General features: G+C 41.2%; 3 protein-coding genes and 1 long non-coding RNA gene across 5 annotated transcripts; 1 reads left to right on the top strand and 3 right to left on the bottom strand.

The window, feature by feature from the left end:
- Positions 1-51: 51 nt before the first annotated feature.
- Positions 52-12,848, bottom strand: LOC108124539 (sialin). Its single transcript, XM_017240271.2, has 7 exons — positions 12,309-12,848; positions 9,868-9,924; positions 1,915-2,454; positions 1,483-1,853; positions 1,287-1,419; positions 979-1,220; positions 52-918 (listed from the first exon to the last, which is right to left on the bottom strand). Exons 2-7 carry the CDS (start codon positions 9,905-9,907, stop codon positions 739-741), a joined length of 1,506 nt encoding a protein of 501 aa, XP_017095760.2. The 5' UTR covers positions 9,908-9,924; positions 12,309-12,848; the 3' UTR covers positions 52-738.
- Positions 9,006-17,239, top strand: LOC138925821 (uncharacterized). The gene is made up of 2 exons (XR_011442048.1): positions 9,006-9,163; positions 16,859-17,239. It is a non-coding gene; the product is annotated as an uncharacterized lncRNA (long non-coding RNA).
- LOC108124337 (uncharacterized) lies at positions 13,297-14,960 on the bottom strand. 2 transcript variants are annotated; one of them, XM_017239952.3, is made up of 3 exons: positions 14,524-14,960; positions 13,817-14,456; positions 13,297-13,445 (listed from the first exon to the last, which is right to left on the bottom strand). In XM_017239952.3, exons 1-3 carry the CDS (start codon positions 14,818-14,820, stop codon positions 13,366-13,368), a joined length of 1,017 nt encoding a protein of 338 aa, XP_017095441.2. In that variant the 5' UTR covers positions 14,821-14,960; the 3' UTR covers positions 13,297-13,365. The 2 variants fall into 2 exon arrangements, with proteins under 2 accessions (XP_017095441.2, XP_017095440.2); XM_017239951.3 differs by lacking the exon at positions 13,297-13,445 and having other exon boundaries at positions 13,619-14,456; positions 14,524-14,959.
- Positions 17,240-19,307: 2,068 nt separating the features above from the next.
- LOC108124451 (serine/threonine-protein kinase RIO3) lies at positions 19,308-21,727 on the bottom strand. Its single transcript, XM_017240123.3, has 3 exons — positions 21,398-21,727; positions 20,617-21,340; positions 19,308-20,561 (listed from the first exon to the last, which is right to left on the bottom strand). The coding sequence occupies exons 2-3, from the start codon at positions 21,337-21,339 to the stop codon at positions 19,449-19,451; spliced, it is 1,836 nt and encodes a 611-aa protein (XP_017095612.2). The 5' UTR covers position 21,340; positions 21,398-21,727; the 3' UTR covers positions 19,308-19,448.
- Between the last annotated feature and the right edge of the window lie 10 nt (positions 21,728-21,737).

Below are 21,737 nucleotides of genomic sequence, written 5' to 3'. Positions count from 1 at the left end.
TGCCCTAAACCAGTTTCAACCCTATAAACTAAAGATAAAATCCTTCATGTAAATATAGCAAATATTGCTTTGTCTTTTTCTCTGAGTTATCGTTTATTATGAACTTATAAAGTGTTTAAATTAATTACATAAATAATCAAGTATAGTACAACGTTATATGGTTAAATGAACTTAGCTACACTATCAGCATATCTGTATGTATTTTGCTACTTGCATAAATATTTTGTTCATCTAATTGTAAACTAGACAAGATTTATGGCTACTTTATAAATTAAACAAAACATACAGTGCCCACCACAACAGATCGCCTGTCGATACACAAAAGTATTTCTCAAGGATGTGCTTGGTGGGCTCAGTGGACATACAGAATACTATAAATCGTTTAAGCTACATAATATATATATAAAGTATGTATACAGTTATAGATTTAGACATAGGAGCTCTAAAGTAAATATTACTTATAAATATAGTCAATTTCCATAAAGCAGACATGTGCATCGGTGTACAGTGTTTTTTGGGTGATTATTTTTCTCACTTTTTCTCCTTTTTATGTGGATGATAGTTTGTGTATGTTTTATGCAAAGAAACCTTTCAGAATCTATTAAAATAATGTCTTTCATTTATGTTTTTTCTCCGGTGGAAAAGCTGAAAACCTCGTCAATCTCAAATGTGCAGTAACAAGTACCATAACTTGTGCGGATGTGGTGTGTGGGTGGGATGATCTCCGGTCTCTTCCATTTACTTTCCGTTCTTGAGAGGCACACCCTCCTCCTGGGTGACGTCGCTGATCTTCTTGCGCTCTGGTGGATTGTTCCAGGGCTGCAGTTCGCCGGAGCCTAGGATGGCGAACACTACAGCTCCACCGATGTAAGTGGCAGCCAGAATCCAGAACACAATTTGCCATTGGTGGAAGGATTTCTATGTGATTTGGGAATGGATGAGTCTAATATCCACATATATAATTAATAATTAACTTACATCATCATAGGTGAGAGCTCCCACCATCCACGTGGAGAGGAATCCACCGAAAGAGGATAGGGTGTTGGCCAGACCGAAAATGGTTCCACCAAAGTTGGGGGCAATATCCAAGCCGTTGCCCAGGTAACCGGCGGTGACAGCTCCGTGAGCGAAGAGGGCCAGGGAGAAGATGGTCACAGACCAGGTGGAATCATAGCCCAGGAAGACCTGCAGTACCATCAGCAGACCAGGAGTGACCAAAGCTGAAATGAATAACACAAAAATTAGACTTTATTAAGAAAATTTGAATCTCTGATCAAATTACTCACCGAAAGTGGTGAAGAGCTTCCTAGTGGCTGTCGTGCTCAGAGTGCCCTTCTTGCGCAGGTAATCGGCCAGGTAGGACGAGGCCACAGCCATCACGTACTTGCCCAGATAGGGAAGCGACGAGAAGACACCGTTCTGGGCAGAAAGAACAAAAGTTAGAAATGAAGAACCCCAACAACTTCCTGGTAATCAACATACCTGCTTGATGTCAAAGTGCAGAATCTCCGACATGAAAGTCGGCAGCTGATTGACCACCGTGAAGAATCCGAAAACGGCCAGACCGTGGCAGATGATGATGGCCCAGACAGCCGGGGAGCAAAGCAGCTGGCCCCAGGGCACGTGACTGGGACGCTTCTTGGAGGTGGAGGTGCCGATAGCCTCCTCGATCTCTCGCCGCTCCTCAGCACTGATGCGCGGATGGGTGGCTGGGGTCTCGTAGACGAAGGTGAACCAGGCCAGAGACCAGAGCAGACCCACGGCTCCCGTCAAATAGAAGACACTGGCCCAGCCAGCAACGGAGATGAGATAGCCACAGATAGGCATGGTAATAGCAGCACCCAACGAGGAAGCTGTAGAGTTTAAAATATAAGATTATTAACTGATTAGGAGAGAATAATTCCCGAAACTTACCCATCATGTTAGACATGAACTTGGAACGCTCCATGGGCGGAATCCAGACGGCAGCCACCGGATGAATGGCCGGCCAGGAGGCGCCCAGCATAAAGCCGAGAACCACTCGGACCACAATCAGCACCACGTAGTTGATGTGCGCCGCCAGCGGCGTGATCAGAGTGAGCAGACTGGCCCAGAGCATGGAATGTCCGAAGACGCGTCGTCCGCCGATCAGCTCGGCCAGACGACCGCCCGGCAGTTCGGTCAGAATGTAGCCCCAGAAGAAGCATCCCAGCACAAAGTTCCTTTGGTATGAGTCCCACGGGAAGCGCTCTTCGGCCACTTCCACTCCATCCCCGGACAGGGAGGACGAGTTGCTGGAGGAGTTGGTGGCCAATGGTAGCGTGAGGTTCCCCGTAAGAGTAACGTTCTTTGTATCAGTCTCATTCTTCACCACCATGTCCACAATGGCGATGGTAAGGTTGACACGCAGGGCATAGTTCAGCATGAAGCCGAGCATGGTCAGTAGGCTGAGCACTTGGCGACATGACAGGAAGTCTGGAAGAGAATGAAACGAGAGCCGAAATTAATGCAAGGTCGGGCAATGCCACTCCCCATAGCCCCAGAGTCTGGGTTAAAAGGTTGGAGGCACTTAAAATTCAAATCTGGAATATTCCCAAAGCTTGGACATCACGCGATGGACCAAACATGAAGTCAAGTTCTAAAACTGGAAATTTCTGGGCTGCCCATTCATTTTTTGATAAGAATTGTCTGGATTTCTGAATAAATCATTTGCCAACTTTTGAGTTAATTAAAACAAACTATAAATTACATATATTTTTCGTATTTAATGTTCTTTAGAAAAAAATATATTTAAATAATTGTTGTATCATCCATAAACATGTAATACTAGTTTCCATGCCGAACCTGTAAGCAGATACCTTATCAAACGGGAGGTGCCCCACTAGTTATTATCTGATGTAATCTGTTGTTTTCGTTACACGATCCGAATCCCGATAAAAGCATTAATTACCCATATTAATGAGCCAATAAAGTCTCAATGACAAAAGTTAACTGTCAGGTAGAGTGTGACCTCAATAGCAAATCGAATTGCACATGAATTTGATTTGAGGATCGCCGGTGGGTGCAGCCAGCTGTTGAATCAGCTTTTGCTCCTTTTTTTTTTGGCAACACGAGATTCAAAGAAGAAATGATCGTTAAGTGGTGGCCATAATGAGCTCCGACTTGCCTGTCATCTTCCGAGAGTCGCTGGACTCTTGGGCGGTTATTAAGTGCCAAAGTGCATTGTTCGAGCCTTTCGCATTTCACACAAATCAGCATATATACACTTTTTTTTTATAAAAATTCGAGTGCCATTGAACTTCATTGAACCCCCTTCAATTTGGAAAATTTACGCCTGGAGTGTCCGTGTAAATTTATAAGCCGACCTGGCATCGGGTGATTGGGGGATCGGGAATCGGAGATAAACTTGCTCCAGCGACTTTCCCATTAATTCGCTATCAGCGAGGGGTGGCAACAGGAGGGCTATCGGGGCCAGTCTATCGGCTGTCTGGCAGGAACACGCCCACCTCGCTGATTATAGCCCCAATATCATGTTAATGTCATGCAAAAAAAATCACAAAAATAAAACCAAAACAGCCAAAAACAGTTCGGTTTGTCTAGACATCTAGTATCATCAAACGGCCGGCAGAACAATAAACCGAGAGCCGAGACACTTGACTTGTATTCAAATTAGCACTCGAAAATAACCGAAACTGAACCATCAAAAAAGAGCGTTAAAAGTTAAATAAAACAACTAGTCATGTTTGCTATAAATTCTCAATTTCGGATCCGAAATAACCAGAAAAACGTGCCCGAAATACACAACGCAAAAAAAAGACTAAAATACACAAAGTCTACTCGATTCAGATCAGATCGGATCGAATCGGTCTAGAAGCTATATCCAAAGTATGGGAGACAATATCGGAATCGGAAGATCTTTGATTAGCATTGGCTATGGAAGTTTACGTCAATCAGAAAGTTTAGATCGTTATTAGCTCTCAGAAGTCTGTTAATTTCTGGGGCATGTCTTAACACCTGACACCTAACAACTCAAATCAATGCTAAGAGAGCGTGTGCCACAAATTATCATCATACTTGATCGATAAGGATTGATTTATTATAAAAATTATAGCCTATTATTTATTATAAAATCCTTGATATTTATAATTACTATAAATACTAGTACCTATCTGGAAAAGATAATCCTAGGTCTGGACAGGAAGTCATGACTAAAAATAAACTGGAAGCTTTACAAAATTTAAATTCCCATCCGATAAGATAATTTTGCCAATCAAATTTTTATAACAGCTCTAATTCGACTAATCATTAAGGGTCTCTAAGCAGAAGTTAGTCATCTCATTGGCCATTTGGATTCAGTGACTCCTTCCGAGAATCTTAATGGCTGAAACTTGTTTGCCTCCGAGCTGGAGTCGCTTGATTAATTGTCGCCTCGAACTGTTCTTTTTGTTTTGAAGCGGCTGCTTTGTTTAACGTCAAACTATTTTTATTTTTTGGCAATAAATTAAGCGAAGGCTATGCCTGATGTTTACAACCAAAGGGAGGGAGGAGACGTTGTCGAAACCGGCTAAGAAACTTGGCAATATTTAGGTTTCACACTGCCGGGTCAACTGGATTTTGACAAACTCTTCTCAGAATTTTAAATTAAACATGAGAGTCCGACTTTGAGGTTGTCTCGTGCATAAACGTATTTGATTTTGAAATTTTTGGCCTTTTTTTTTGTTGGCTGCTGATTTTTATTTCATTTATTTTTTTGCACTTTAGCATCTTTAGCATTTATTGGCTTGGGCTGTTGCTGGTGGTGCTCTACTTGAAACAAGTTCCCGAGTCGGCGACAACATAAAAATCCCATCAAAGAAAGGCAAAAAAATTAAAAATAGCTCGCAAAGTAAATAAAACGCTCGTAATGAATACAGCAAACGTGATACTTAAATTACTCTTTTTTTATTGAAACATCAACAAGTGAATCTGAAATCAGTGAGTGGAGTTTGGGGGTTTTTTTTGTCTCGTTTGCTGGAAGTTCATTGATTTCTCTTGATAATTTCAAAAATTATTCAACCAAAAATTCACTTTAATTAAGAGCACTTAATGAGTATGTTTGAATACGTTTTTGTTTTTCAATTATATTTTTCGAAAGACGCATATCCGGCACTTTGAGTTGACGCAAAAGAAATCTTTTTCAAAAATCTTTCTGGCCAACACTCTAGTACATTTCTAAGTACAATTTCCACATTATGCTCGTGTGTCTTTTATCTTGCTTCTATCTATTTGACTTTTTCAGATTCAGTTTTCCTCTAGAGATCTCGGAAGGCTATTTATAATGCCGCTCGAATGCGGGCACTGGGTACACACCCACCGATATTCTCGATTTCGTACCACTCTCGATCCTCTCTCTTCGGCGGATCCTGACCTTCAAAATTGTATCACATACTTACTATATAGGCGCCGATTCGCCAGAGTACAGGGTGATATGTGGCGGTGAAAGTTAGCCGGTGATACCGTCATCAGCCTCGACCGACTGATTTATTTTTCTCCTCAAATAGGAGAGCTGAGACATAGCTTTCTTAGCACCGAAACGCATGTGATCGGCGGTGGAATGTCCTCAAATGCGTTGGCGGATGGAAAATTTTCCACCATCTAACCGCTGACGTTCCTGTTTATTATTTTTGTGAAATTTTCATAAAAAAGTGAAGCAAAGAAAGGCCCCCATCTACGTCACACTAATGCGCCCTGTTCTGTCAAGGTGCCAAGACCATTTTCTGTTGTTCTTTCTGTTTTTGTAATGTGATATAGGGAAAAGCGGGCACAACACGGCGTATGAGTTATTTTGAAGGCGCGCCACGACCACGAGCCCACTTTTTCTGATTCGATTTGTAGCTATTACACCCACACCCGTTGTGGTTTCAATAGCGATTGAGATTTCCATAGCCATAGCCAGTGATGTGTAGGAACACGTGTATATATATTATATATAGAAATATGTTATATAGTCTTAAATAGGAAATGCAAAATATTGTGTTGTTTTCCAGATAAAATGATTGTTTTGATGTGATCACGTTTACAGTGGTTTATGGTAATGATTTATCTCAGTTCAGTATATAATATCTGTTGAAATATTGAAACTAGTTTTTTATGAAACTTATAGCTTTGTGAAGCACTGTACTATATCTACATCTAGATTCTAGATATATCTGTTGGATGGGTGGCATTGCCGCGTTGCCTTCTAGCGGCAATTATTGGCTTTGTTATGCTGGCCAAATGCATTTCCGTTTCCAACATTGATTCACGGAACTGGCCTCGTCCGTATCGAGTATTTTGCGGTTGTTTCTAGAGCCTAGGCACGAGTCTCCGGCTTCGAGTCTGTTTGCTTCGAGTGTTTGCTCAGCCAATTGCCAGGTTCGGTTAAACTGGTTATGATTCAACGACAATGCAATAAGCTAATTAATTGCTGAATTATTGTGGCAATTGTTGTCCGCTGTTAATAAAGTTAAAGCACACTTATCACTTTTTTTTGCCGCCAGCATTGTACTGATTTATTGTCGTGCCATCATTCAAGGGCCTCCCCTTAGCATTGTCCTAGATTCGTTCCTTTCTTTCCGCATCGAAATCTTCCATGGAAATTTACAATTGGCTTCGAGATTGGAACTTGTGCACTTGTGGCGCTTGCCCGTCCAAAGTGCAATCCCGCTGCGGAACTTGCATGGATTTATTGCCGCCACCATCAAGTCCCGGCTATTCCCGGTTGATAACTCACAAGGAATGTCTGGCACTTGCTCGATGGATTTACAGCGAAAATCCAAATATTTATTGACTTGGTCGCATTGCAGCCAATAAAGTTGCCAAAGAACACTTCAATTCGTTAGTGTCTCCTTGATTCAGCATAAAGTATCTTCTCTCCGGTTGCCAGTTCATAAATGTATCTTTAAGTTGTCATTTCCTCTGGCCGTATCTCAGACATGCACGTGCCGGCTAATGAAGAGCTCTACAGGTTGTAAACAAGTTGCTGCCTCGGCTGTCAGGGGTTTCAATCCCCTCGATCCACTCTATCCCCCCCTATCGGGCCATCTCGGGCCGTGCATGTGTATAATTTTATGGCAAGTATAAAAAATATACAAAAAAAGGGGCTCGTCGCCAAGCGTTTAGTGGACTCTGTTGTTCGTAGAAAATATTGTTTTGGCCCCATTATCATTGTCACCATTTATTTCGCAAATAGTTGAAAACTATATTCCGAACTTTGGCACAGGAAAGTCGTTAAAATCAAGCACGCTTCGCCTTGAATAAGGACAGGGGCTGGACTCTAGGTTTATATATAGAACATCGAATGAAAATATTATTTTTGTTCTATCAATGGAGGCATATTCCGTCTCAGCCGATTCGGTTATCATCTCAGACGACTGTCCGAGAGCTAGATTCTGGAGGTCCCGCGGGTCAAAGCCAGACTTTTTTTTGATTTACTGTCTGGACTGGGTGGCTTGATTAATTTTTGGTAGATTATTACCACAAAACTGGAAATTTCTGGTGGCTAGTTGGCAATTAAAGGCAAAAAAGTGTGCCACATGCCGGGTAAATACTACGCAGAATATGAAATTAAAAAATTCTTCTAGGCTTACAATTTTTACCAACAGAAGTAAACAACTTTGTCGATTCCAAGAAATTAATTTCCGTCAATTAAAAACAATCACCGTGGCGGGGGGTTTTAAAACTGGACTTGAATTAATTAAATGCATATTATAAAAATTTGGAATTAAACAATCGAACCTGTTGGTTGTGGAGTTTCGGCCAATAACTCAGAAACAATGGAGTCACATGCTGTCATTAAACTGGAGAGTCTAGTAAACACATCGCCGTGAAGTGGCAAAAGTTTAATAACAATTTATCGTGAATGAAGCGTGTGCTCATTATTCATTACTTGTTTGGGGGGCTTAGCTCAGAGCCAGTGCTCAGAGCTGTTTGATTAATTCCAGACAATGAAGAGTTGTCGTGTTCTGTTGCCAAGGGCTATTCACCCTGCGGATTCAAATGAGAATTCTAATTTTTTACGCTCCGGGGGCTTACCAGACCGAACTCTGAATGCGATAGCAAGACATTTAATTGTTTCCAATTGAGTTACTTTAAATGGATATGAAACACAAATTAATTTAATGATTTAAAAGGCTTTTTTTATTTTTAATAGGCTAAACTGATTATCGAGTAATTGAGAGGGTTTTTAAAAAGAGTTAACCCACGTTAACCCAATTACTTGTGATACTCATTCTCATAAAAAGTCCCTCATTTTTTTCCATTTCCCTTTTAATTGAAACCTCTAAACTACCGAGGCACCTTCGACTGCAATGCCAGTCATAAACAATCAAGTAAATATCGATTATGAATCACACTTTATTGCCTATTGTGGGTGGAAACAACAAAAGCTTGTAACAATCGCCTTTAAACAGTGTGTAGATGATTAAGCTGGGAATTGTCTAAAGATGTAAATCCCTAAAATTAGCACAAGTGAAGTAATTCGCAATTGACACCTCCCCCTAATTAGAGGGTATGAGGTAAAGCTATCAAAAGTTGCGTTTATTAATCGTGAAACGCACATCGCACCTTCCGGCAAGTGCAGCTCCCCAACCTCCCCTTGATATTTCCGTGCTAATTGCCGCTTTTTGATTTTTGGTTTAAGCCTTATCTATCACTCACGGGGTCGTCGACGAACTGTGCACTCGAGCATGAAGATCCTCCAGCCCCCTGGCCTGTCTGATTGTCTGGCTTTAAAGTGCTAAATAGCTCGAAAAGTACGAATTAAATAGCAAACAGTCGGATGACCGGCACTGATAGACTATTTAAAATTCTGTCGCAACCACAATCGAGTGTCTGTTCATCATTAATTGCCAAAGTGTACTCGGAATTTAATCCATGAACTAAACTTTCCACGAGTAACATAAAAAAAATTGACAATTCGGAGAGCTACTAACGTGTTTAGTTAGCGTGACTGCGCTAATTTGTTTGCATATACATAGTAGACACTGTCTAGTTTTGTGGGTGTCTCGGAAATGTCATAACCATGGCGTCATGAGGTCGACCAACTGCGCAGTCCAGGAGTCACAAGGTGCGGGCTGCCATATCGATGACTCTACGCTCAAGGAGTGTCACGACAAGGATATCCATGGAGCACGACAGGTTCAAGGAGTTCGGAAAGTGTGACAAGGTAAGGCTTACTATTTTTAGATTTCCACAAACCAGTCAGGTGTTTCACACACCTCCTATTTGTTGTCATGATTTATTGGAAATTAGTTCCCCTTTGTCTTAAAGGACTCGCGGAAACTGTAAGGTCAACCATCATTCAATTCAATCATCTATGTCAGCCCCCAATTGATTTGTAACCTCAATTCAACTTGTCTCTCGTTGACACCATTCAAGAGTGTCAACTGGACCGGACCGGACCGGACGGCTCTCGGAGATCGATGGGCAGCCGTGAAGAGTCCAATCAATTTGTTTATTTTAACCGAGTTTCAATGCGTGCCCCATGTTTAATTGGCCGCCAGCCGTTTAGCAACCAAACGTGGCGCGCCCCGATTTTAAATGGCGTCATGCGGTTACTAGTCTGGTGTTATCGATGCGACAAGTCTATGGAGAACCTCCACAAAAAAAGGGGGCTCGGCTGGTGGGTAAGGTATTTTCGTTCTGGCATTTTCGACAGTCCCGCTATCAGGTTGTATTTCATCTGGGAGAGTAACATTTGAATAATTATGGGCTCACTTTCGAAAATTATTAAACGTGATGTGCAAGTCTTATAATTTTCCTAAAAAACGCTGTCATTAAAATGTTTTTTTTACTGCAACTTAAGTACGTAACTGTGAGGGCATATTTCGGAATTTTTGTGATGAAATCATACAATTTTTATCTACTTACTTCGCACTCTGTGCAGGCCTCCTTTCTCCGTGTTGGACATGACGCCTCCCTGAAGGTCTGCAAATGGAAATATACCAATATTTTAGCATGGGTCTTAAATTAAAAACGAAATATCGCATTCGCATATGATAGGCATCTAGAAATTAAGATATTAATAGTCTGAGAAGTTAATGAAACTGAAAAATCGGAGGTTCCCACTATCTTATCATATCTTATCGTTGGTGTCTCGTGTTCGTACCTGAACGTGCCCACCGCCCGACAAAAAAAGCGGTTTTTTCTATTTTTTCCCAAGAATTTGGACAGTGCCGAGTCTGTCCCATGACTCAAGGCAAATTATATCACACATTGAGTGGCGGTGGTGGCTCATTCATAACTACACCGGATTCCCCCCGCCGGGACGCCAACGCCGGGGACGCTTATCGCCGGTTCTGGCCCCTTATCGCGTCCCGTCTGCGTCTTCAAATGCCGCCGCCCAGAAATCTAGAAATTCTAAATATAATGAAACAAGGAACTGTGCCGCAAAGTGGCGCCCCAAAGAGTGGAGTCTATTCGGAGACTATTTTATCAATAGGAATTTTGAAAATTATAATTAAAACGAATGCTTCTGGGGGGGATATATGCATATTATCTTTTAAAAAAAAAATGCTAAAAACCCCAGAAGTTCCTGATGAAATTACCCTTGAAACCCCTTATCGGAGAAAATTTTAGGTGGATATTACTTATCAGGGAGTGGTGGAAATTCGTTACAACTTTTGCATTCTAATTATCACTAGACACGTGCAATGGGAACTTTGCATACGAGCCCCGGGAGATGGGGGGATTGAGAGACCCTAGCAACACTTTTGGGGTGACTTGGTTCAATCAATTAACTTTAGTTTATATAGTGTTTTTCCCAATTTGTGGTGCAAATATTTGCCGGCGTCTTGGCAACAAAAAACCCATACACTTTATGTCTACATGATATGTGAGCATTGTCGCCTGCCCGGCCCACCAAATTATTGTCCTTGCCTATAACATTATTGGCCTGTGTGTGCATGTTGCCATGTTATTAGCCCAATGAAAAGCGGCATCTGTCTGTTGACGGTGGTGTGGGCATTGACTATATACGACAGTGGTGCTCATCCCATTGCTCTCGCTGCTCATTTGTTTTTGCAAATGCTCATGCATACCGAGTTGTGGGCGACTCCTCACGCCATAAGACTCGTTCCTCACGCCATAAGCATCGTTGGTCCCAGCATAAGCAAAGGGCAATTACAAAAACAATTTTTCGTGTTTTCCCTATTCTCCTCAATCGTACTAATCCGAATGAATTTTTTTGTTGGAGTTCCGATACTTCTTATGTGTGTGCAAAAGAGATGGAGATATTGCCTTCTCACGAGGCAGGTCTCTTGCCTACACTGAGATTTAGCTGGACTGCACTTATTAGCGAGCAAGCGAGGCGAGCGGTTGATGCTTATTTTGGATTTTTGGAAATGTGAAGGTGTCAAAAAATACACGTCTCTGCGTAGTAACATATTGCGAATGTATTCTATGTTTGGGAGTACGTATGTTTGTGAAAGCGCATTTTCCACTCTTAAGTTAATAAAGAATAATCATAGAAACTGATTAACTAATAGCAATTTGGAGGCCCTTTTAAAATTATCTACAACTAAAATAATATAAATATTGATGAGTTTTTAAATTTAGTTTAATTTTTAAACAAGAATTAATTATTTTTTATTATTATAATTTTTTTTTATTTTATTATTAATTTTTTTTTTGTCCTATTTTTTTTTATTTAATACATATTATTTTTTTTTTTAAAGCTACCTATTAATAATATAATAACTATAATAAAAAAAAACTACACATTTCTTTTCTCTCAGTGAACTTCTTGAAACACACCGACTTTTTCGTTCTATGTGTGCGTGTGATTTCGTTCATATGTATTGTTTCATGCTCTGCCGTAAGGCAGTTTTGGGCACCACTGATATACGACTTCAATGTGGTCACATGTCTGTACGTCATTTTCCGAACTCTATATGTCTAAAAAAGAAAAAAACAAATTCGGCACTGCTGCCGCAACACGCGCCACATTTCTCGCCTTTTCCCTCGCGACGGGGAGGTCAGCAGCATCATCGGGTGGGATATTTGCTTACAAATAATAGCAATTACTGCAAAAAACCCATGGAAAAGCCTACACATGTATCTCTTTATTTTTAGAAAACGTAATTGCTATGAGCACTTGTATGATCACTTTTGTTTTCAAGCAACGCTACCCTCATAGTCATTGACTCATTCACAGGCAATTATGTTGAAAACACAAGTTAATTAAATCACCATTTCACTAGTCACACAACTCCCCGTATCTTTGCTTAGTTTTGTATCTTAAATCTAATTAATTAGGCTAGGAGACACACACATAGAACTTAAGCATAATTGCATTAAATGCTGCAACCCACCTTGCAATCGACGCTAATCGCAGCAGCAACAACTAACGATTGTTAGTTGTTTATGGCAAATTATATAATTTGTTCAGCACAAACCGATTAACAATCTGTAACTGTGTAATTGTATTGACAGTAATTTGCATAAAACAAAACACACCCAACCGAACGGAAACCGCAAAAGACCGCACACGTGCGTTGTAGAGTTTAACAGATACTTCAGAAACAGAAACAGAAACAGATACAGATACTTTTTGTACCGACGGATCGCACCAACTGAGTGAGTTTATTTATTTTAGAAAAAAACAAGACACAAAAACACTCCCGGACAGGAACACTTTTCGACTATTTTGGACGGACAGCTGTTGATTATTTTTGACCATAAAACAATACTCCTGGCGCAGGCGCAGGCGATTCTAGAGTTTGGTCGAAAAAGATTCGAAATCGGTGTTGCTACTTTATGTGCCTGTTGCTGGTGTTGTGGCTGTGTTGCTGTTGCCTGTTTTTGGGTCGTATGTTGTGCTCGCTCGGAGCGTTGAAACTCAATTGAAAATGCGGAACGTTCGACGCGGCTTTTTCTTTGCTCCGACAGCGGCGCTGGCTTCGCTGCCAACGACTTCTGCTGCTGTCGTCGCCGCTGACGTCCGGCGTTGTTGTTCGTGGGATGCAAAATTCAAATTCTTGCGCCGCGCCACGCCGCGCTGTTTTATTTTATTTTTATTTTTTTTTATATTTTTTTGTGCTGTACCTTATTTCTTGTCGTGTTTTTTTTTTCGCCTCTTTCTCTTTTACTTACTATATACTTTCCCAGCGCTGTCAGTTCGATTGCCCAGCTGCCATTATCCAGATACGATCGGAACAGATCACAACGGATGGCTAATCCCCTCACAGTTGTATCAAGAAAATGTGTGATTTATCGCAACAACAAATTTCAAATATATTTTAATTAAATTATTTATAAAGTTAATTTACAATACTTTTCTATAAACTATACAAAAAAGTGTACTATATTTTCGATTTACATCTTTTTTATAAAATATATCGCGAAAGTCAGAACTACTGGGTATAATTTTTAAATAATATTCAGTTGGGTCCACTTTTTTGATAAAAGCAGTGCATTTTTGTCCAAAAATATCCTTTTATGTTGGTTACCTGAAAAAAAGGAAACCGATTTTCAGAAACAAAGATCAATAAACAAATTAAAAGAACATTATGTTCCAAAAATATTCAAACCTATTAGATATTACAAAAATATGATCGAAATATTTGGATTTTCAAAACGAATTCTTTCCCGGCAACCGAAAACTGAAACAAGGCTTTGGCGATTTAAATGGGTCAGGAGCAAGTCCCGATCTATTAAAATACAAAATAGATGGGGATTGTAACAAAGAGTGCCTAGTTTTAAATGGAGAATCGGGTCCAACGCTCCACGAGACTGGGACGCGCGGAGGCCCGGAACCGTTCGTCGAATATCGGGCAGAACTTCTCCGGGAAGCGCTGCTGCAGGCAACGGATCACCGTACCCGTGAGGTAGTAACGTGGCGGCCAACGGCACTCGCACGGCGGGATACACTCCTTGCAGTTCATCTGCATGGCGTTCCACTTGCTGACGGTGGTGTTCAGGTTGGGGGTCAGGCAGCTGAGGCGACTCGGCAGCCGCAGGTCCCGCTCCGTCCAGTCACAATCGCACGGCGGAATGCAGGTGCGGCACATCAGATCATCCGCTCCCACCTCCGGTGCCAAGAGGGCCGGCTCCTCCTGCGGCTTGTCGCACTCGTACATCTTGACCCGCCGGATCAAGCCGATCAGTTCCTTCTCATTGCGCTCGTTCTCGCGCCTCAGCCACAAGTAGAGACGATCCCAATGGTCGAGGTTCAGAGGTCGCTTACGGATCAGCTGCATCCGGCGGTACAGATCCGACCGACGCACCGCGTCGTAGTTCACCCCGGTCTGGGTATGGAACAGCATGTACAGCTCGTTGGGCTTTTCGTCCGGCAGCGAAATGCTGGACGAGAACTTGGTCAGGGTGAAGTGAAACAGCATCCGGATACCATAGGTCAAGTGGCGTATATGTTCGAAGTCCGTAATGTTCATCGCACACAGGGCAGTGGCATCTAGAAATAGCAGCTTCCTGCCAGTGATCATGTTGACTCGAAAGGTATTCTGAAAAAAATTAATTTCTTTACTGTAGATACTGTATCTGTATCTGATCATGTATCTGAAAACCCACCATATACTGCGGATAGCCATAACTGTTGACCCAACGTCTGATGTCCATATCATCCCATTCAAAGACCGAGGACAATGGCAACTTATCCACTACCAGGCAACACAATTCCACCAGGGATTCCGGTGATGCACGGAATTGTATGGGCACATCTTCCTTGTCATATTTGGGGCATCCCCGAAGGAAGTCGTTGCGCCGAAATTTTGTGGCAGCAATTCCAGATTCGGGCTTCTTTTTCTTCACAACTACTGAAGAACTCACCCGGAACTTGGTATCCGCTATTCCGTAAAGATAGGGCATCTTGTTACAATTTAGCTTTAATAGCGATTTTTTCACCACTATGGATCAGTTTGTGTAAAGAACAGCAACTATAATATAATCGGGAAAAAAAGCACTGGTTGCTAGGTTAACATTTTTTGATGAGCTGTCAGAAATACTTGTGGTTTTGTAATTTAAGCCTATTTGAGTGATAAATTTAGTCTGATTTTAGTAGTTTGGTAATCTGTTGACTTGGCTTTAACTTAATTTTCTCATGAATAAACATTATCCTGACTACTTTCGGTGGTTTTTTGTGTTGGCAATACTGGAGGTTTTCAAGGGCTTCGGGTTTCCATTTTGCCAACTGCGCCTTGTTAGCGCCTTTGGTAAACAATTTGCCAGAATCTGGCGAAATCTGAACGAAACCAGAACCAGGTAGAGAGATGATAGGTGTATATGTTTAAGGGTCCACCCCGGTGCGAACATCTGTCCGTCAATCAGCACACGCCAGTAGTAAGTTATGTTGTCCCAGGTAGATCGATCGCTTCGCCTCGAGGACTCTATCGAATACTAACGGTTTTCTCAGTTCTCCGGGCTCGGGTCAAACCCGACCACATGGTTATTTGGCTGTCAAAACATGGTCAAGGGTACAACGCTATAAAATTACAAACATTCGGTCATCTGACCGCGAATATGTTTGCGGGTTATTAATGAATGCTGCGAATATATTCAAAATCACCTGGGGCTATATGGCCGCTGACTCATCGCGGTTCGAAATCAGTTTGTTTTTTGAATACGGATCGTCTCACGTGATTGGAGGTGATTTTTATGGAAACACGTTTCTGGCCATTTCTGCCATTTTTTATTTGCCTTTTTTATTATTATTATTATTTCTTACTCGTTGCTCATTCAGCAATCAAGCAAAAGCCTAATAAACCTCATCAGGTTCATTTGGGTGAACGCTTACCTTCATTAGCATGCGACTGTCAATTTTTTATTATTTTTGCAACAGTTTTTCGCCTTAAATTTCGATGACACTTTGTATTGAAATGTCCAAAATATCAATTAATTTTGTTTGTAAAAATGTTTAGCACGAAATTTCCGTTTTGGGAACTGAATAGTTTCTTAAAATATCATAATGCGAGTGAATATAAAATATTTACTTGGAAATGGGTTATTGAATGTGTAAATTATAGAGAAATATAGGACTATATAGCATAGTATCCTAAGCTTTAGCCTCTAACTAAAAATAAAATAAAAATATTTTAACTATTCAAACAAAATAAAAACAACTCTATTACTCGGAAGGTATTGTTATAGAATCATTCAAGGTTAGGCAGTTAAAAAAATTCTATGGGGCTTACCGTGTTCCAAGAACACATGTAACTTTAAATAACTATTATATCTAAATAGGCTTGTAAATTCTTTGCAAAAAAGTCTATAAACTCCCCAAGGTAGTGTACTGCAAGCTCGAATCTAAAATAGAACTTAATCACCGGCATCACAGATTTCACTTTCGCTCAAGTCAACGTTTATTTTGCAATAGCCGTCTTTTTAGGGGCGTGCCGATGCGCCACCGTAAAAAAATGAAAACGATATAACCATGTAAGGGCAGCCACTGCTGCCAACTATGGTGCATCGGATCGGACAATGTAATGGTGGCAACAATAAATTAAGGTTCTATTTTTGTAGCTAACTTGAATTACATGGTCGCGTTCCGCGGGAAACTCAAGCCGGTTGCCAGCGACAAGTTAACAAGTTAGAGTCTAACCCAAAATAGAAGACGTCGCTGTCCAAGTACTGTCTGAACGTCCAAGAGTGGTGCTGTTCGCTTGACCAACTTGCTCACCTGATGTGCACTTAAGGAAAACGTACAAATTATAAAAACTTGAAAAAGTCGCTCCTTTCTCAACGACCTATTTTAATTTTTATGAAAAGTTTTGTATTTTTTTAATAATATTTTTAAAATATATATTTCCCTATATATACTCTACTATTTTTCTTTACATGTATCACTACAGGTACAACATGAAAATTAATAATGCAAATAAATTGTTAACTTTAAACGCGAAAATTCCAGTCTGCACACATCCCGTGTGTGTGTGTACTCAAGTGCGTATGTCTGGGTGAGTGGAGCATGGAGCCCGAGATGTGGCCAAGGGGGAGCAGATACTTGAGGTCAGTTCGATCACGATCGCTTCGGCAGAGAAGCTCCACAAGCGTCGACTGAAGCAGAAGCCGAGGCAGAAGCAGCGCAGCAGCCGCCAAGATCACGACGAGCCTCCTTCGAAGTTTTCGGTCACTGCTTCTTCCTCTTTATGCCGTCAAGTGGTGCAAGTGTGTGAGTATTTCCACTTGGAGAAATAACTAAAAACTTAAATATTTTGCTAAATAGTTTTAAAATGAAAATAATAAAAAGATATTTACATTCTTTATTATTTATATATAATCAATCTTAAAAGTTTGGTTTACTTGAGATATATATTTTCAGGACCTGCGTTATTTCTTTCTGTGATACTAATTAATTTCATGCCTAGGTCAGCCCCCTTTTTCACCCAACTAGCATTAATCGGAATGGCTTGGAATTAGTGGTGGAGCGCCTGATTGCATGCCTGGCACATTTTAATTGATGATCCAAACGAAATGTACGAGTTTATAGCTTTGTTTGGAGTTTTTTTCTCAGTTGTTTTAGTGTCTTTTTGTTTTTTTTTTCGCTCACTGTCTTTATGATTATTGCCTTGGCTTGTTATTCGTGATTATTTTTTTATTTTTCTCTGCAATGAAAGCTGGTTTCGAGTGCCTCACAACCTTAAAATTCTTTGAATTTCATAAGATTTCTTAGAAATATATTTGAGATAAACATTTGAAAAATATTACTTTTTGAGAAATTATACATACATCATTTAAATTTATTAAAATTTCTGTATTTATTTTGTTTGTTATAACAAATTTATATATTCTTATCTATGGGTTTTTTTATTATTGCAAAAACATTTTTTTACGATCTCAAAATGCCATTGACTCATTATTTTCATCATAATATTTAACCTTGTTTAGTCTCATAGGAACTTTGACAAGCGGCCATTATGGGACGCCATTTTGTTTAGCTCATAGAGTAGTCAACTCCAAAAACTATGCAACAAAATTGTCCATCTATGCATGTATGTATGTATTTGTTAGGTAGAGGGTATCTGATAGCTCATATTGTTAGTTCCTTACAATCGGATGACTCTTGCTCCAACTCTTGTTTTGTGCTCATCTATTTCGAACTTCTTCATGTCCCCACGCCCCTTTGTTCGCTTTCGCTCTTCCTCTTTCGCATCTTTGCGTCACCAGCAGCCGGACAGCAGCAGTCGGGCCCCCTTATGGCGTCGATGTGTGGGTCCCATGCTACCCATACACACACTCGTGTACCAGACACACACCTCCATATATTGTAAGAATATATATATTTATATGGCATACTCGTATCACAATTTCAAGAGACGCTAATAGAAGACGATGCTGGGGCAAAGTGTGTTTTTAGCTTTGCTGTTGCCAACGTCAAATACTGCTGCGCTTAATAAAAAAATCAAAAATAAATAATATTTTCCACTTTCGAGCGCCACAAATAAGTAAACAACAAATAATATATAAATGAATGCAGAGCTGCGTGTGCGGATGCCGGAGAGAGAGTTCAATTTTGATTGACGGGCTACCCAGCCAGAACAAGTTCGAATCATTTTAATCGAAATTCAAGTTAAATGACCTGCGACTTTCAGTTTAGAACTGAAATACTCTAAATTATGTTTTATTTTATATCATACTAAAGTTTGGATTCAAATGGTTTAGTTTTGGATTTTGAAAAAAGATCTCTAACAGAGAGTGGTTTGAAACCTGGCTAAGGCTGGCCGGTTATTCCATTTATTAAAAAGCATTTCTTAATTAACTATTACTGCATGAACTAGTGGGATAATATACGCCGCAATAAAATGAAATCATTGATAAGGAAGGGTAATCCGAGATAGACTTTGATTTCCACCCCAATCATAATCAACAGATCCATATATACACGCACTGAACTGCTCCAAACTGGAATCCGACGTCACATTTAAACTTTTCTATTTTTCTAAAGTCCAACCTGTAAACGCATCCAGAGTCTAGATCGTTGATTCTAGAGTCTACCAGATAGACATAGTAGTACCACTTCCTACCAATCGACAGTTCCAGCGACGCGTGTATGGAAATTCTATTCGTAATCATCCGATCGGGGATTCGAATGAACCGACAAATCTCCCAATTAATGGGGAAAACTGCGCATCAAATGGGTTCAATTGTCGGGTTAGCTGATGGCAACGATGGGCGTGGCGCGTGTGCCCAGTGATGCCTGACATTTGCATTAATCTTAATTGTTTAATAAAAATTCAAGATCAAAGCTATTAAGAGGATACATATATCCGTAACAAGTAGAGTGCACGCTTAATAGGAAGAGATATCCCGGAAAATATTTCAAGGCTTTAATATTAAAAATAGAAAAAATATTGTTGGTTTCAAGGATTCTTTTATAGCCAACTCCCTTGGCTAAAACCATTGTATTTCGTCCTTTGGAATTTTATAAATTCAATTAGAATTGCTCAGGCCAAACTGATAATATCAATATGAACAATAAATGAAACTATACTTTTAATATATCAATTTTTGGCAGTTTTTTCATCCGTTTTCGTCTCGTCATTATCGTTTCCATCGCTTTTCCTTTCTTGGTTCTCATTTTCTTCATTGTCGTTGCTATCCTCGTTTTTCTTTAGGGCCTTCAGGGCCTCCCGATCTCGTTGGGATTTCTCCCACGCCAGCTCGAAAGGATACTCCAGGGGCTTCAGTTCATCAGGGCACTCTTCTTGGTTCGGAGCCGTGGCCTGCATGATGGACGCAGAACGAGTATGAATCTTCTCCAACTGGGCGGCATTGTGGATTTCCGCATTAAGGCCCGTTATAAACTCAAAGAGCTGCTCCTTGGTGTAAATATTTGGCAGTCCGCAGCGCTCGAAAAAGTTTATAATGTTACCGCAATCTCGCATTAGAAACTCCAGGGCGCTTGGGTGCTTGGGCTCCACACTCTGGGCCACGTCAATGAACCAGCACTTGCCCTCGTACCAAAGGATGTTGTACTCGCTCAAGTCGGCATGCACCAACTTGGCTTCGTTGTACAGCTTATGCATAGCTTCCACGATCTCCTCGTAGGCGCAGCTCAGTTCCGCGGCACTAAGCCTTGCATCCTTCAGCTTGGGAGCTGCATTGTGGTTGTCGCCAATAAACCGCATGACCAATACGTGCTTTTTCAAGACCACCACATCGGGGACGTTCATCCCGATGGCTTGCATTCGCATCAGGTTGTGCATCTCCTTTTCAGCCCACATGTTAATGATCACACGATGATTCTGCTTGCTAAAGCGGTCCTTGAATCGGTAGTCATCCTTGATGTACCGATCGCGCTGCTTGAACTCGTTCAGCGTCGTCTTAAAAATCTTAATGGCACACTCCTTGGGCAGCAGATGTGCCTGCATCAGGACTCCACTTTGGTGGCCGTGTTCATTGGTACCCGTATAGTTCGAATCGGAGTTGGCGTGCAGGATAACAGCCTCCTTTCCCGTCGAGATTATGCCGTTGATCTGCTCGAGAATTTGATTGTTGATTAGCTTGTACAACAGCAGCCGCGTATTGGCGTCCAAGCCCATTTCAGCGGTGGCCACTTTTTCGTGTTTATCGGAGCGACCACGGCGAGAGTAGGCACGCAGTTGGTTGAAGACCTAGCAGTTGGAAAACTCATTAATAAGACACAAGATTTACAAGAATTAGATCTACCTTATTGGACAACTTCATATCAAAACCTGCCCCGTCACCGGTGGGAAATTCCGGTGGAAAGGACATGACCCGCTGGGCATTTCGTACCGCGCACAACTGTGGATCGTGCTTGGTGATCATTTCGCCATCTTTGTTGACCTTAAAACCACAGCGCGGAATCGCATCCAGCATCCTTTCGTTAGTCTCAAACCTGTCCCAATCATGCTTCAGCTGCTCCAGCTCATCCTCCTCATAATCATCCTCGGCAGTGTCGTGCAAGAACTCGGCATCGCCGTCGCGCAGAAATTTATTCAAAGTAACAGTGACCTTGGACTGCTTGTTCTGCTGTTTTTCTATGCGACGCAGTTCCTCGTTATACTCGTGATCGAACTGGGACTGCAGCATTTGGGCAATGACCGCATCGCTATCCTCTGGCGACTGGATCTCTTCTGGCGGAATCTCGATACCGGCTAAGAGGGCAGAGTAATCCTCCCACTCTCCATCATCTTTTGGGTTTGAGTTCTGGGTAGAAGTACCCGCCACATTAGAGTAGCTGGCAATGCCCAGCGAGGATTCACCCTGCCAAATGGAGGTGACATCCTGGTCAGTCTTCCGGCTGTCTCCCTTCTCCTTGTGGCGCTGCACCTCCTTGTCGTGGAGCTTGTGAGCGTACTGCTCTGACATTATGTCCGCCAGACTGACCGCCTGCACTGGCTCGCTGCTTTTGACCCATGGTGACGACATTCTGTCAATTGGACAACAAATCAATATACATTCGAATTTTGACTGTGTTTCGACAAACCTATAGCCTCTTAAAACGTCAAGACCCTTATCAGAGGTAATTGTATTGGTTTGTTTTATAAACAAACTATGTTCCCCTGGTCCTGGATGCAGCGGATTTCAGGCGGTGCTGAAGCCTTACCGATGGCAGGCAATTAGAATATAAGGCGCAGGCACTGCACAGTAGCCTTTCAAGGGAACTGTAGCTGTTTCCCAATTATATATCCTAGTTATTTCGTCAAAAAACTACGTTTTCCTATGGTTGTGAAATTATCAGTATGTTGATAATTAGAGATGTGTAAAATATCGAATGGGCTGTAGAGTTGCCACACTGTTTTTCTAAGGGGTTCTTTTTTAATTTT

Source organism: Drosophila bipectinata, chromosome 2L (assembly GCF_030179905.1).
Source record: "Drosophila bipectinata strain 14024-0381.07 chromosome 2L, DbipHiC1v2, whole genome shotgun sequence".
Taxonomy (NCBI): domain Eukaryota; kingdom Metazoa; phylum Arthropoda; class Insecta; order Diptera; family Drosophilidae; genus Drosophila; species Drosophila bipectinata.
Note: the sequence above shows the minus strand (reverse complement) of the source record. Positions and strands in the feature narration are given on the sequence as shown.

Bases quoted from the DNA above. Each gene is read 5' to 3' on its own strand.
- LOC108124539 (XM_017240271.2), bottom strand. From the start codon at position 9,907: ATGTCCAACACGGAGAAAGGAGGCCTGCACAGAGTGCGAA. The intron at 1,221-1,286 runs GTGAGTAATTTG...TATTCATTTCAG, and splicing joins GAAGCTCTTCACCACTTTCG to CTTTGGTCACTCCTGGTCTG. The intron at 919-978 runs GTAAGTTAATTA...CAAATCACATAG, and splicing joins GAGCTCTCACCTATGATGAT to AAATCCTTCCACCAATGGCA.
- LOC108124337 (XM_017239951.3), bottom strand. From the start codon at position 14,820: ATGCCCTATCTTTACGGAATAGCGGATACCAAGTTCCGGGTGAGTTCT. The intron at 14,457-14,523 runs GTGGGTTTTCAG...AATTTTTTTCAG, and splicing joins ATGGCTATCCGCAGTATATG to AATACCTTTCGAGTCAACAT.
- LOC108124451 (XM_017240123.3), bottom strand. From the start codon at position 21,339: ATGTCGTCACCATGGGTCAAAAGCAGCGAGCCAGTGCAGGCGGTCAGT. The intron at 20,562-20,616 runs GTAGATCTAATT...TCCAACTGCTAG, and splicing joins ATATGAAGTTGTCCAATAAG to GTCTTCAACCAACTGCGTGC.